The following is a 15,477-nucleotide window of genomic DNA, read 5'->3' on the forward strand; positions in this document are numbered from 1 at the left end:
CCGCCCTGTCTAAAAAAATGGTACAACTCGAGCCCCATGGTAAAATTGGGACTTTGTCATTTTTCCGCATGAGGCCCATGGTAAAACCACACTTCCAGGAGGGGCTGCCATCTGCCTCCCAAGCCGGCCGAGAGCGCTCCTCGTCGGGCATGGCCAGGCGGGCGAATGCCCTGGTCCGTCCGCCCTGTCTAAAAAAAAAATGGTACAACTCCTGAGTGAAGGTATCAATGCGCTGTCGAAGCACGCAGAAGGTGTTAGTACGCCTGTCATTATAGTGCGGACTTTCCATAGCATAGAAAATCGCCACGTTTCAATTTGTGTAACTGAACTTTGTTTCATGTCACTGGTCATATAAACCTATGTAAACAGGAAAAACGTGGAAGAGTTTGGTCGCATCTAACTACAGCCCCAAAAAATACCATTGGCCATGCTGAGCCTAGCTACATTGCTAACAGGAGTAACAGCGCGTCTGACTGACTGGGAGGTCGCGCAAAGCTCGGAGAGGTACGGATCAGCTCGTCTCAATTCAGAGAAGAACATATTTCATTATGGAAGTACGGTGGACTGTTCCTTTAAAGTATTTGGTATCTCATTTGGTATCAATATGTATAACTATACTTAGAGGCAAGAAAAGGCATCTCATGCCATACTCAGTGAATGGTGAATTAATAAACAAAGTAATCAATAGAGAAACTTGATATGTATGTAGTAGAGAAACAGGAAAGGCCTTACCTTGAAGATTTCAGGGACTTCATATCGCATAGTTCCTTTATCCTTAAATTATGTTTGGTAATTAAACAAGAAATATTGTTAATTACTACAAAAAATACAGTATATATATACACACACACCATTTAGTTAATACATAGCTATAACCGATGCTCACCCAGGTGTAAAAGAGAACATGACTTGCACTGTTACTGAGTAGCTGAAAGCTGTCAGTAGGGTTGAATGAGATATGTTTCTAGAAAGGAATAAAACATGAGACAATCTCCAAATTGTGGCACAAAGCGCTTAGATGTGCTGGTCATAAAATACTTGAATGTTCAACATACCTGGCAACCAAGCTTTGGGCTGATGTCAACCTGACATTCTGGACCTTCAGTCTCATTAGTCCAGTCCCAGATACAAACTTTCTGTGATTGACATTAAAATCCATTGATTAAATAATAACATCCATAAAAAAATCTAATGAATGTAGCTCATATTAAAGCAAACCTCCAACCTGCACTGTTCCACCTCCAACAGTCACCAGATATTTTGAATCCTTGGACAATGCCACAGTGGCTACACCACCCTCAGGGTGGCAATCAAAGATGGTGCGAACAGGGATCCTACAACACATGCAGTGACAACCTCCTTCATGCTTTCCAAAAATGTTATACAGGTGCTGGTCATATATCATGAATATCATGAAAAAGTTGATTTATTTCAGTAATTCCATTCAAAAAGTGAAACTTGTAAATTATATTCATTCATTACACACAGACTGATATATTTCAAGTGTTCATTTCTTTTAATTTTGATGATTATAACTGACAACTAATGAAAACCCCAAATTCAGTATCTCAGAAAATTAGAATATCGTGAAAAGGTTCAATATTGAAGACACCTGGTGCCACACTCTAATCAGCTAATTAACTCAAAACACTTGCAAAGGCCTTTAAATGGTCTCTCAGTCTAGTTCTGTAGGCTACACAATCATGGGGAAGACTGCTGACTCGACAGTTGTCCAAAAAACGACCATTGACACCTTGCATAAGGAGGGCAAGACACAAAAGGTCATTGCTAAAGAGGCTGGCTGTTCACAGAGCTCTGTGTCCAAGCACATTAATAGAGAGGTGAAGGGAAGGAAAAGATGTGGTAGAAAAAAGTGTACAAGCAATAGGGATAACCGCACCCTGGAGAGGATTGTGAAACAAAACCCATTCAAAAATGTGGGGGAGATTCACAAAGAGTGGACTGCAGCTGGAGTCAATGCTTCAAGAACCACCACGCACAGACGTATGCAAGACATGGGTTTCAGCTGTCGCATTCCTTGTGTCAAGCCACTCTTGAACAAGAGACAGCGTCAGAAGCGTCTCGCCTGTGCTAAAAACAAAAAAGACTGGACTGCTGCTGAGTGGTCCAAAGTTATGTTCTCTGATGAAAGTAAATATTGCATTTCCTTTGGAAATCAAGGTCCCAGAGTCTGGAGAAAGAGAGGAGAGGCACAGAATCCATGTTGCTTGAGGTCCAGTGTAAAGTTTCCACAGTCAGTGATGGTTTGGGGTGCCATGTCATCTGCTGGTGTTGGTCCACTGTGTCTTCTGAGGTCCAAGGTCAACGCAGCCGTCTATCAGGAAGTTTTAGAGCACTTCATGCTTCCTGCTGCTGACCAACTTTATGGAGATGCAGATTTCATTTTCCAACAGGACTTGGCACGTGCACACAGTGCCAAAGCTACCAGTACCTGGTTTAAGGACCATGGTATCCCTGTTCTTAATTGGCCAGCAAACTAGCCTGACCTTAACCCCAAAGAAAATCGATGGGGTATTGTGAAGAGGAAGATGCGATACGCCAGACCCAACAATGCAGAAGAGCTGAAGGCCACTATCAGAGCAACCTGGGCTCTCATAACACCTGAGCAGTGCCACAGACTGATCGACTCCATGCCACGCCGCATTGCTGCAGTAATTCAGGCAAAAGGAGCCCCAACTAAGTATTGAGTGCTGTACATGCTCATACTTTTCATGTTCATACTTTTCAGTTGGCCAACATTTCTAAAAATCCTTTTTTTTGTATCGGTCTTAAGTAATATTCTAATTTTCTGAGATACTGAATTTGGGATTTTCATTAGTTGTCAGTTATAATCATCAAAATTAAAAGAAATAAACATTTGAAATATATTAGTCTGTGTAATGAATGAATATAATATACAAGTTTCACTTTTTGAATGGAATTACTGAAATAAATCAACTTTTTCATGATATTCTAATTATATGACCAGTGTGTTATGGTGAATTGATTCATACAAAATGTTATACCCTGTGTATGAGTCCCATATGATCATAAGACTTTCGTGGCCCTTTTCAGCAGTCACAATCCAGCGTCTGTCCTCACTGACACACAGGCAAGAAATGGGTTTGCAGTGACCCTGTGGACAAACATCAGATTTAGAAGCATTAGCATGGAGCAGAAAAATTAGCTAATGCTGTCACGATCTAGCCTGGAACTTCCAAATCCTGACCTGCGCTTTTGCGCTCCACTCCGCGTTTTCCCCAGTCTTCCCACGCTGTGCTAGCACACCTGCTACGCATTTGCTGTTAGCCACTCTATATAAACACTATGAGAATTACACAAGGCGGATAAATACTCACTGTTACGTTTAGTCAAGTTCACGTTCTAGTTTGGTTTCTTTTCCTTCTGCTGGCCTTCTCTGGTTTCCTGATTTAGATTATGTTTTTTGGATTAAGATTTTTGCCTGCCGTGTTTTGGGATTTGTTGACTGGGCCTTTGACTCAGGACTCTCTTTTTTCCTGTGGTATGTTGGTGCGCATTGTTTTGTCTTATTTTCTTCATAAACTCAGTTCACTGTTGCGATACTCAAAGCTCTTTCACGAGAGAAGAACTCATGAACATAAAAGGAACAACTCCAATGCCCTTATTACCAACTTTTCTGGCATCATCCATGGAAATATTGGACATTCTAATCAAAGGTGCCCTCAAGTTTGCTCACTCAGTGAGACCAGAAATGAACTGAGGCGTACCTGATAAGTAGGCTCATGATTCCTCATGAGCCTACTCATCAGGTACGCCTCAGTTCATTTCTAGTCTTTGGTAGTTGGTCACTGGGTCCAATCTGCACCTGTGGCCTCTGGGCCGTGACAAATGCAAGTTAGAAGACTCAAGTTAGATTAACACTGGTTTCCAAAACTGTATGGATTTTCACATATTCACCTCATGTCCGTGTGGGTTTACTCCCACTTTCCAAAAAACATGCCTGTACTTGAACTGGCTATGCTAAACTAACCCCGAGGACTGAATATGTGTGTGGTGCCCTGTGCTGGACTGGTATTCTGACCTCATGCCCAGTGTACTGGGGACAGGCTCAGATCCTGACCAGGATAAAGTGCCTCCACCAAGAGGGCAACATGGATGGCTGCCTTGGTATGTTGGTGCACATTGTTTTGTCTTATTTTCTTCATAAACTCAGTTCACTGCTGCAATACTTGAAGCTCTTTCACCAGAGAACTCATGAACATAAGAGAAACAACTCCTTCAGACTTATTACCAACTTTTCTGGTGTCATCCATGGAAATATTGGACATTCTAGTCAAAGGTGCTCTCAAGTTTGCTCACTTAGTGAGACGCTGGAGGAGAAGCAACCGTGGTAGTGTGCTCGTGCACTTCTGTCAGTGCAGACTTTGCACTCTACTACCTTCGATATTTCTCTACATTGTCCACTCATTGTACAACAAACTGGACAAACTTCAGCTGCTGGTGGGGAGAAGCAGGGACTTTTCTTCATCTTCCGTTTTATGTTTCACAGACGTGGCAGATTCATACCGGACTCTGTGCTGCAGCTGATTGGCTTCCAACTTTTCAGAGCAGACTGTAACACAGATCTCTCTGGTAAAACAAATGGCAGTGGAATCTGTTTTTATGTAAACAGCGGCTGGTGCAGTGATATGTCAGTGATCCTGAAACACTGCTCTCCCGACCTGGAATCATTTTTCATTCATTGTAAACCCTTCTACTCCCCCATGAGTTTGTGTCACTCATTCTGGTCAGTGTTTACATTCCACCGCAGGCCAACGTGCAGGATGCACAGCGCTTGCTACCTGACCAGATTCTAGGTGTGGAGCAGACTAACCCGGACTCCTTAGTTATTGTCCTTGGTGACTTTAACAAAGGTAACCTCAGCCATGAACTACCCAAATTCAAACAGTTTATTAAATATCTGACCAGGGAGGAGAATATTTTGGATCACTGTTACACTACAGTCAACAATGCCTACCACGCCATCCTCTGCGCTGCACCAGCCCACTCTGACCACGTCATGGTCCACCTGATTCCTGCATACAGGCAGAAATTAAAGCTGAGGAAACCTGTAGTGAGGACATCAAAGAAGTGGAGCAATGAGGCTGTGGAGAACCTTCAGGCGTGCTTGGACTGTAAAAAACTGGGATGTGTTCAGGACTGCTACCAGTAGTCTGGATGAGTGCACAGAGGCTGCCATGTGCTACATCAGCTTCTGTGAGGACTGCTGTGTTCCATCACGCACCAGAGTGAGTTACAATAATGACTCACCCTGATTCACAGATAAGCTCAGACACCTAAGATTGCAAAAGGAAGAAGCGTTCAGAAGTGCAGACAGGAACAGGTTTAAAGACTCAAGGAACAGGTTTATCAAGACGGTGAGAAAAGCTAAACGACTGCACTCTGAGAAACTCCAACACCAGTTCTCAGCCAATGGCTTTGCATCTGTCTGGAAAGGGCTCAGACAGATCACTAACTACAAACCTTCACCCCCCCCGTTAACGACTCGCACCTGGCCGACCAACTGAATCCTTGACTTGCAAGTGACGTCAAAGCAAACTAGAAACCTGGATGTCGGCCATGTTGGTGGATATACAAACGCAGGATCAAGCGACATTCCATAGTCACACGCGCGGAACTCTCTTTGTTTTTTGACTGCTTTAAGCGTTCTTTTAGCTATGCCGTTTCTTTGTTCTGTATACGGTTGTGGTCACAACAGTACTTGTGACCGTGGCATGTTCCGATTTTTTAGAATTCCATCCATGATTCAGAAAGAGGGCAAGAAAACTTTGAGGCTTAGTATGGAAAGCAGACGAGCATGGCTGAACAACATCGGCAGTGCTAATCTAACCGAGGCTAAAAACAAAATAGCTCATGATTGCAGTAATCATTTTATCTCAGGTGAGATTCATTTTATCTCAGGTGAGATTTGTGGTTATGAAATCCTTCAAGCACCTTGTGCTTTACCACAACATGGCTCTTCATTTCATCCTCCAGCACCTGGACTCCCCAGGAACCTATGCTAGGATTCTGTTTGTGGATTTCAGTTCCGCCTTCAACACTATAATCCCAGCTCTCCTGCAGGACATGCTCTCCCAGCTGAGCGTTCCTGACTCCATCTGCAGGTGGATCACTGACTTCCTGTCTAACAGGAAGCAGCACATGAAGCTGGGGAAACACGTCTCTGACTCCTGAACCATCAGCACTGGATCCCCCTAAGGCTGTGTTCTCTCTCCTCTACTCTTCTCCCTATACACCAACAGCTGCACCTCCAGTCATCAGTCTGTAAAGCTCCTAAAGTTCACAGATGACACCACCCTCATCGGACTCATCTCTGATGAGGATAAGTCTGCCTACAGGTGGGAGATTGACCATCTGATGTCCTGATGCAGACAGAACAACTTACAGCTCAGTGCTCTAAAGACAGTGGAGATGATTGTAGATTTCAGGAGGAGCTCTGCCACACCCTCCCCATAATCCTGTTTCACTCCCCAGTAACTTCTGTGGAATATTTCCACTTCCTAGGCACTACAATCACTCAGGTCCTCAAGTGGGAGAAGAACATCTGCTCTTTCATCAGAAAAACACAGCAGAGGATATACTTCCTGTAGCAGCTGAAGAAGTTTGATTTGCCAAAGACAATGATGGTGCACTTTTACACCATCACCATCGAGTCCATCTTCACCTCCTCCATCACCATCTGGTATGCTGCTGCCACTGCCAGGGACAAGGGCAGACTGCAGTGCATCATTCGCTCTGCTGAGAGGACGACTGGCTGCAACCTGTACAAGTCCAGGATCCTGAGGAGAGCAGAAAGGATTGTAGTTGACCCCTCTCACCCCAGACACAAACTTTCTGAGTCACTTCCCTCTGGTAGGAGGTTGTGTTCCATTAGAACCAAAACCTCACACCATAATGCCAGCTTTTTCCCCACTGCAGTTGGCCTCATCAGTAAGGTCAGAGGACCCCCCACCACCACCACTCCACTAACTCAAAACTCTAAACTCACATTCTCATTCTGTAACATAAATGCGCTTCTTCACTGAACTGTGATTTTGCACATTTCATGGTCATGTCATGCATCTTCATTCTGTGAACTTTTATTGCACACACTGTACAGCATGGTTATTTATTTAACCCATTGCACATATTATCTTCTTCTCACACATTCATGTCATGGCTCTTCTTCATCTTCATCCTGTGAACTTTTTTGCACATTTCAGGACATACTACAGCTTGGACTTCAAAACAACCCATATACATACTCCTTAAATATGTCCACTTTTCAAATTTGTATATTTTAGATTCCTACTTATTTTTAAATTCTATTTATATAACTACTTTTGTCAAATTATTTTATTTTATTTATTTTTAAATCTTAACTGTTCAAGCACCATCCACCAAAGCGAATTCCTTTCGGAATTGTTTTGGGGCAGAGTTACTGTAGTTCTGAAATTTCATTAGTTCTTATTATTGAGTCTTTCAATTTGGTTTTACATTTCAGGTTAGTTTTAGGAGTGCATAAGTTGTTTTAGTTTGTTTTTATTTCTGAGGAATTAAGAGCTAGTTTTAGTTGAGTTTTTATTTAGCTTGTGTTAACAGATATTCACATTGTGAGGAAAGCCTTTATTTCAATAAGCCAAACAAGTTAGGAGGAAAGAACGTATGTCATTAAATATCATCTTCAAAATCTACACGATCACATTCATCATCAGCAGCAGCAGCTCCCCAGCTCCGTTTGTGGAAGAGTGGGAGAAGCCTCGAATGTAAGCCCTTCCTCAATCACCTGTCCTTCATCAATATGAAGGTCCATAGAAAACTCTCCAATCACGTGAAAAAAACAACAACAAACAAACTCAAAAGCAATTCCAATTGGCTGCTAATAAAAGGAGTGTCTGGGGCACACTTTGCTGCACCCCAGGCCAAATCTTGAATCTGCCAATTAAAACGCAACCTAACCTGCTCCAAAAGTTTGTGTAGCCACATACACACTCATTTGACTCATTTGAAGTATACAGGAAGTGTCGGTGTTCACATAAAATTTAAATAAATACAGTTTAAAAATAAAGTGAATCTAATCTAATCTAATCTAATCTAATCTAATCTAATCTAATCTAATAGAAAGGAGGTTGAGTTGGGCTTGGAGAGATGGAGGTATGCACTGGAACGAAGAGGAATGAAGTTGAGCAGGAGGAAAACAGAATACATGTGCGTCAATGAGAATGGGGATGAGAGTGTAGTGAAGATGCAAGGAGTAGACGTAAAGAAAGTTGGTGAATTCAAGGGGTCAACTGTGCAGGAAAACGGGGGCCGCGATAGTGAGGTGAGAAAGAGAGTGCAGGCAGAGTGGAGCAGTTGGAGAAGGATTTCGGGAGTCATTTGTGATAGGAAAGTCCCAGCAAAAGTGAAAGGTAAGATGTAATTATAAGACAGTAGTGAGACCAGCTGTGATGTATGGATTGGAGACCGTACCCTTAACGAAGAGACAGGAGGCAAAGTTGGAGGTGGCGGAGTTGAGGATGTTAAGGTTTGCGATGGGAGTGACAAGGTTGGACAGGACAAGGAATGAGCACATCAGAGGGACAGCACATGTGGAGAGCTTGGGAATTAAGCGAAGAGAGATGAGGCTGAGATGGTATGGGCACATCCTGAGAAGAGATGCAGAGCATGTGGGAAGGAGAATGTTGACGATGGAGCTACCAGGCACATGAAAACGAGGAAGGCCAAAGAGGAGATACATGGATGTGGTGAGAGGACATGAAAGTGGCAGGTGTGGTAGACAGGGAGCAATGGAGACGCTGTGGCAACCCCTAACCGGGAGCAGCCAAAAGAAGACAGCTTAAAAACGGGTTAAAATAATTAGATGGGTACAGGGTGAAGTAGAATGAGTAAACAATTTTGACTTAATACATCTCATCTCATCTCATCTCATCTCATCATCTCTAGCCGCTTTATCCTGTTCTACAGGGTCGCAGGCAAGCTGGAGCCTATCCCAGCTGACTATGGGCGAAAGGCGGGGTACACCCGGGACAAGTCGCCAGGTCATCACAGGGCTGACATATAGACACAGACAACCATTCACACTCACATTCACACCTACGGTCAATTTAGAGTCACCAGTTAACCTAACCTGCATGTCTTTGGACTGTGGGGGAAACCGGAGCACCCGGAGGAAACCCACGCAGACACGGGGAGAACATGCAAACTCCACACAGAAAGGCCCTCGCCGGCCACGGGGCTCGAACCTGGACCTTCTTGCTGTGAGGCGATAGCGCTAACCACTACACCACTGTGCCGCCTGACTTAATACATAATTTTGCTTAATTAATTTATGTTTAATATCTGGTAGTCTTTCTTTTCTGGATAATTCGAAGGGAGCTGCGCTCCAGCCCCCTTCGAATTATCCAGAAAAGAAAGACTACCGGATATTGACCAGCCGCCACTGGGGACAACGCACTTGGCAATCAACTCAATTCTGATTCTGCTTCTGCTTCTTGAAGACCATTGAGTCATGTTTGTTGCTAATCTGTACCGTTTGTAAGCAGGGAATGTAATGCAACTGGATACATTTTTTACGTTTTAGCTGAATACCCCGCTCTAAGGCCTTCAGCAGCAGTTATACAGCTAGTAACTGGAACAACAGAAATGTTAATTGGACAAGAACCTGCTGTATCTCTCAGACCCTAATCAGCTAAATGAATGTCCAAAATTACCCAAAGATATGCTTTTAATGTCATTATGAGCATAAGTTGCTTATCATCACCATTTTTAACTTGCATACAAAAAGTTTCAAATCTTTTTTAAAGCTTACTTGTAACAGATGTTGTGAATTAGACGTGTGGTCATATATGACAGCTACATGAGAACAAGCGTACAGGATGGCAAGTCCGTCTTGATCCGAGAGGCTGAAGACAGGGAGAGACTTGTTGATCCCGAAGGCCCAATTCAGAGTCTGCAACCATACATAATTGCTTAGTATCATCAGATCTTATCTTATCTGTAGGTACAATCATTCACATAACTCACTGGATATTGTATATGAACAAAAGTAATGCAATAAATGATTTTTAACAAGTAGGGTGTATAAGTCAGAGCATCAGATCGTGTAGGTTTGTATTTAATCTTCTCGCTTGTCCTGTGTCTCAGTATTACCAATGGATAAGTTATTAAGCGGTTCTCCGTTTCAGGTTTGAGGAACAGTGAGGTGGCTGTGTACACATGGCTGGACGGTCCAGGTCTTTCCTCCTCTCCTTCTTTGCTCTCAGTGGGTTTTTGCAGCTCCTTCTCCACCTGCTCGTCCACAGAGTTTTGCTCGCTGACATCTTCATCATCGAGACTTTCGCTTTCCGCTCTGTCCGATTCTGCCATGTCTCCTAGAAGAGAGTAGAGGAAGTGTTCTAACTAACTAACTAACTAACTAACTAACTAACTAACTAACTAACTAACTAACTAACTAACAAGAAAATAACAGCTTAGGAGTGTTTAGCAAGTTAGTGTCCCGAATAGATTTCTCAGTAATGTTGGAACAGGGAAAAGTATTTCCTAATCAATCCTTCCTATATATACATAAAGCTAGGAGTGTGTTTATTTGTATTTTTCATCACATTACCGTTTTATTCTCAGCAACCGCAAACACTTCACAACACACCTACTGAGGCGTACCGTTGCTAAGATACGGGTTATGGAGTTCTGCGTTGTGATTGGCTGAGAGAGAATCCCGCCTCCTGCGCCGCGATTGGACAGCAATGACACTTACGTCATTAAACTCGCGTTTAAAAATACTTATTCTTTTATTTTGTTTTATTAAGCTTCTTTTCTATGAAAAAAGTACAAGAAGAACTAAGAAATTAACTAAGAACATATATCGCTGAAACAAAGAAAATACTTCCTTATTCTAATTTATCTACATTTCACAAATCTTTAATACGGAATGCTTTATGATTATCCTTTATGTTTTAATATGAAATACATCATACTTATATACCTAAAATACGTAATAAGCTTCCTGCACATTATTTTAAAGGAAACATTTGCTGTAATTGTATTAGGTTCATTTTACACACAGTATTATTGAAAACGAAGGTTGTGAATGGTTCTTCTACCAAAAGAATGTACTGTACACATACAGGTAACAGCAATATTATGATGAAGTAGGTACGCCTCAGTAGGTGTGTTGTGAAGTGTTTGCGGTTGCTGTGAATAAAACGGTATGACTACTATAACTACTTTCACATTATTCTAGTATGATTACTTTTTTATCTTTTACATTTTACCATCTCCAGCTTGCCTGCGACCCTGTAGAACAGGATAAAGCGGCTACAGATAATGAGATGAGACATTTTACCATGAAACTATTTTATGTATCTAGAAATAAGGGCTACACAATCAGTCAGAAATTCAGACCTTTAAAAACTAGCAGAGTCAATTCTGAATGCTGAAAGTTATTAACCTGCATGTCACTTTAATGTTTAATTTTTGTAGACTGTTGGTAAGTACAGAACAGGCCATACACCATAGCACAAAATATTCCCTTTAAAATGTACATAATCCGGGGCGGCACGGTGGTGTAGTGGTTAGCGCTGTCGCCTCACAGCAAGAAGGTCCTGGGTTCGAGCCCCAGGGCCGGCAAGGGCCTTTCTGTGTGGAGTTTGCATGTTCTCCCCGTGTCCGCGTGGGTTTCCTCCGGGTGCTCCGGTTTCCCCCACAGTCCAAAGACATGCAGGTTAGGTTAACTGGTGACTCTAAATTGACCGTAGGTGTGAATGTGAGTGTGAATGGTTGTCTGTGTCTATGTGTCAGCCCTGTGATGACCTGGCGACTTGTCCAGGGTGTACCCCGCCTTTCGCCCATAGTCAGCTGGGATAGGCTCCAGCTTGCCTGCGACCCTGTAGAAGGATAAAGCGGCTAGAGATAATGAGATGAGATGAGATGTACATAATCCCTTATTGTCTCTCATCTCATTATCTCTAGCCACTTTATCCTGTTCTACAGGGTCGCAGGCAAGCTGGAGCCTATCCCAGCTGACTACGGGCGAAAGGCAGGGTACACCCTGGACAAGTCGCCAGGTCATCACAGGGCTGACACATAGACACAGACAACCATTCACACTCCCATTCAATTTAGAGTCACCAGTTAACCTAACCTGCATGTCTTTGGATTGTGGGGGAAACCAGAGCACCTGGAGGAAACCCACGCAGACACGGGGAGAACATGCAAACTCCACACAGAAAGGCCCTTGCCGGCCACGGGGCTCGAACCCGGACCTTCTTGCTGTGAGGCAACAGCGCTAACCACTACACCACCGTGCCACCCGGGAAATAATTATTTGTTATTTTATTAATCAAGCGCAAAACTATCAATAGATCGCGGCTTCCAGATCCCAGAAAAAGGCAGCCTTGCCCCAGGGCTAATCTTGCATGACGTCACGTGTGGATCCCTAGTTATCTGGGTCATTTCGATTCTGCGCTTGTTTACTCGCTGAATTTGGATATTGTTGTTGGAATCTTACAAAAATAACGATGGGAAAGTGCTGTGTTGTGTTTGGATGTTCAAATCCATATACAACAGGACATTCAATTCACAAATTTCCGAGAAATGACACTAACCTTAAGCAACGGTGGGTGAAGTTTGTGCAAATGAAGTGGGCAGATTTCGTGTCACCTACTAATACAACCCCGATTCCAAAAAAGTTGGGACAAAGTCTCATCTCATCTCATCTCATTATCTCTAGCCGCTTTATCCTTCTACAGGGTCGCAGGCAAGCTGGAGCCTATCCCAGCTGACTACGGGCGAGAGGCGGGGTACACCCTGGACAAGTCGCCAGGTCATCACAGGGCTGACACATAGACACAGACAACCATTCACACTCACATTCACACCTACGGTCAATTTTAGAGTCACCAGTTAACCTAACCTGCATGTCTTTGGACTGTGGGGGAAACCAGAGCACCCAGAGGAAACCCACGCGGACACGGGGAGAACATGCAAACTCCGCACAGAAAGGCCCTCGCCGGCCACGGGGCTCGAACCCAGGACCTTCTTGCTGTGAGGCGACAGCGCTAACCACTACACCACCGTGCCGCCCGTTGGGACAAAGTACAAATTGTAAATAAAAACGGAATACAATGATGTGGAAGTTTCAAAATTCCATATTTTATTCAGAATAGAACATAGATGACATATCAAATGTTTAAACTGAGAAAATGTATCATTTAAAGAGAAAAATTAGGTGATTTTAAATTTCATGACAACAACACATCTCAAAAAAGTTGGGACAAGGCCATGTTTACCACTGTGAGACATCCCCTTTTCTCTTTACAACAGTCTGTAAACATCTGGGGACTGAGGAGACAAGTTGCTCAAGTTTAGGGATAGGAATGTTAACCCATTCTTGTCTAATGTAGGATTCTAGTTGCTCAACTGTCTTAGGTCTTTTTTGTCGTATCTTCTGTTTTATGATGCACCAAATGTTTTCTATGGGTGAAAGATCTGGACTGCAGGCTGGCCAGTTCAGTACCCGGACCCTTCTTCTACGCAGCCATGATGCTGTAATTGATGCAGTATGTGGTTTGGCATTGTCATGTTGGAAAATGCAAGGTCTTCCCTGAAAGAGACGTCGTCTGGATAGGAGCATATGTTGCTCTAGAACCTGGATATACCTTTCAGCATTGATGGTGTCTTTCCAGATGTGTAAGCTGCCCATGCCACATGCACTAAGGCTGCTGGGCCATAGAAGGTTCACGCTGCACGCTGCATGCTGCACGCTGCACGCGTGTAAAGAAAAGTGGACAAACGTAGCATGACTTGCTCTGGGCCATAGAACGGCGTTCACGTTGCACGCTGCACGCTGCACACTTCACGCGTGAAGCGAGAAATGAACATGCACACTTTTTTCTAGGCGTGAAGATGGAAATTCCAGTCAATGCATGCGGTCACCGCCGCGCCAGCCAATCAGAACGGGTCTAGGGAGATAACTCTATGCTTTCAGGGGAAAACTTCAGAAAAAATATAATTGAATGGTATAATTGAAAAATAGTTCTTCATCGGGATTGTCAAGCAGATTATAGAATGTTCGGTGAAATTCACCACGGGTTTCTCTCAGAAGGAAGTGTTCTCGGCTCCAAATTCTGTTCCTTTTTCTCTTCCTCTGTCTCAGTAAAAGCAGAATGAGGCAATCGTCGTCATCCGAAGAGTCCATATTGTTGGTTACTCGGTCAAAGTAGAACAGACGCAACACGTGAACATCCAAGCATGAAGTTTAATGGCCCAGGGTCCGGTTCTTCACGTGAACGTGTAGCGTGCAGCGTGAACCTTCTATGGCCCAGCAGCCTAATGCAACCCCATGCCATCAGAGATGCAAGCTTCTGAACTGAGCGCTGATAACAACTTGGGCCGTCCTTCTCCTCTTTAGTCCGAATGACACGGCGTCCCTGATTTCCATAAATAACTTCAAATTTTGATTCGTCTGACCACAGAACAGTTTTCCACTTTGCCACAGTCCATTTTAAATGAGCCTTGGCCCAGAGAAGACGTCTGCGCTTCTGGATCATGTTTAGATACGGCTTCTTCTTCGAACTATAGAGTTTTAGCTGGCAACGGCGGATGGCACGGTGAATTGTGTTCACAGATAATGTTCTCTGGAAATATTCCTGAGCCCATTTTGTGATTTCCAATACAGAAGCATGCCTGTATGTGATGCAGTGCCGTCTAAGGGCCCGAAGATCACGGGCACCCAGTATGGTTTTCCGGCCTTGACCCTTATGCACAGAGATTCTTCCAGATTCTCTGAATCTTTTGATGATATTATGCACTGTAGATGATGATATGTTCAAACTCTGCAATTTTACACTGTCGAACTCCTTTCTGATATTGCTCCACTATTTGTCGGCGCAGAATTAGGGGGATTGGTGATCCTCTTCCCATCTTTACTTCTGAGAGCTGCTGCCACTCCAAGATGCTCTTTTTATACCCAGTCATGTTAATGACCTATTGCCAATTGACCTAATGAGTTGCAATTTGGTCCTCCAGCTGTTCCTTTTTTGTACCTTTAACTTTTCCAGCTTCTTATTGCCCCGTCCCAACTTTTTTGAGATGTGTTGCTGTCATGAAATTTCAAAATGTCTCACTTTTGACATTTGATATGTTGTCTATGTTCTATTGTGAATACAATATCAGTTTTTGAGATTTGTAAATTATTGCATTCCGTTTTTATTTACAATTTGTACTTTGTCCCAACTTTTTTGGAATCGGGGTTGTAAAAAAAATCTGATTTATCAAGTGTTCATCACCACCAACGACCACATGGGAATCGTTGTAGCAAAAAAGAAACCCATTTATTTAATAAATGACATTTGATCTAACATTTGGACAGTTCATCGATTCCCCTATTATTGCCCGCTTCATATTTTCTTTCAGTAATTGCACTGAATGAGTGTACATTTTAAAGATTATATTTCT

General features: G+C 43.2%; 1 protein-coding gene across 1 annotated transcript in view; it reads right to left on the bottom strand.

Moving 5' to 3' along the window:
* The window catches only part of cfap251 (cilia and flagella associated protein 251), a 35,200-nt gene extending 24,811 nt beyond the window's left edge, over nucleotides 1–10,389 (bottom strand). The window contains exons 1-7 of the mRNA XM_060907622.1: nucleotides 10,174–10,389; nucleotides 9,833–9,973; nucleotides 3,027–3,136; nucleotides 1,226–1,334; nucleotides 1,056–1,136; nucleotides 887–964; nucleotides 733–774 (exon numbers count right to left, since the gene is read on the bottom strand). Coding sequence (XP_060763605.1) covers nucleotides 733–774; nucleotides 887–964; nucleotides 1,056–1,136; nucleotides 1,226–1,334; nucleotides 3,027–3,136; nucleotides 9,833–9,973; nucleotides 10,174–10,389 — 777 coding nt within the window. The remainder of the gene's footprint in view (nucleotides 1–732; nucleotides 775–886; nucleotides 965–1,055; nucleotides 1,137–1,225; nucleotides 1,335–3,026; nucleotides 3,137–9,832; nucleotides 9,974–10,173) is intronic.
* Nucleotides 10,390–15,477: the final 5,088 nt, after the last annotated feature.

Source organism: Neoarius graeffei, chromosome 24, assembly GCF_027579695.1.
Source record: "Neoarius graeffei isolate fNeoGra1 chromosome 24, fNeoGra1.pri, whole genome shotgun sequence".
Lineage (NCBI taxonomy): Eukaryota > Metazoa > Chordata > Actinopteri > Siluriformes > Ariidae > Neoarius > Neoarius graeffei.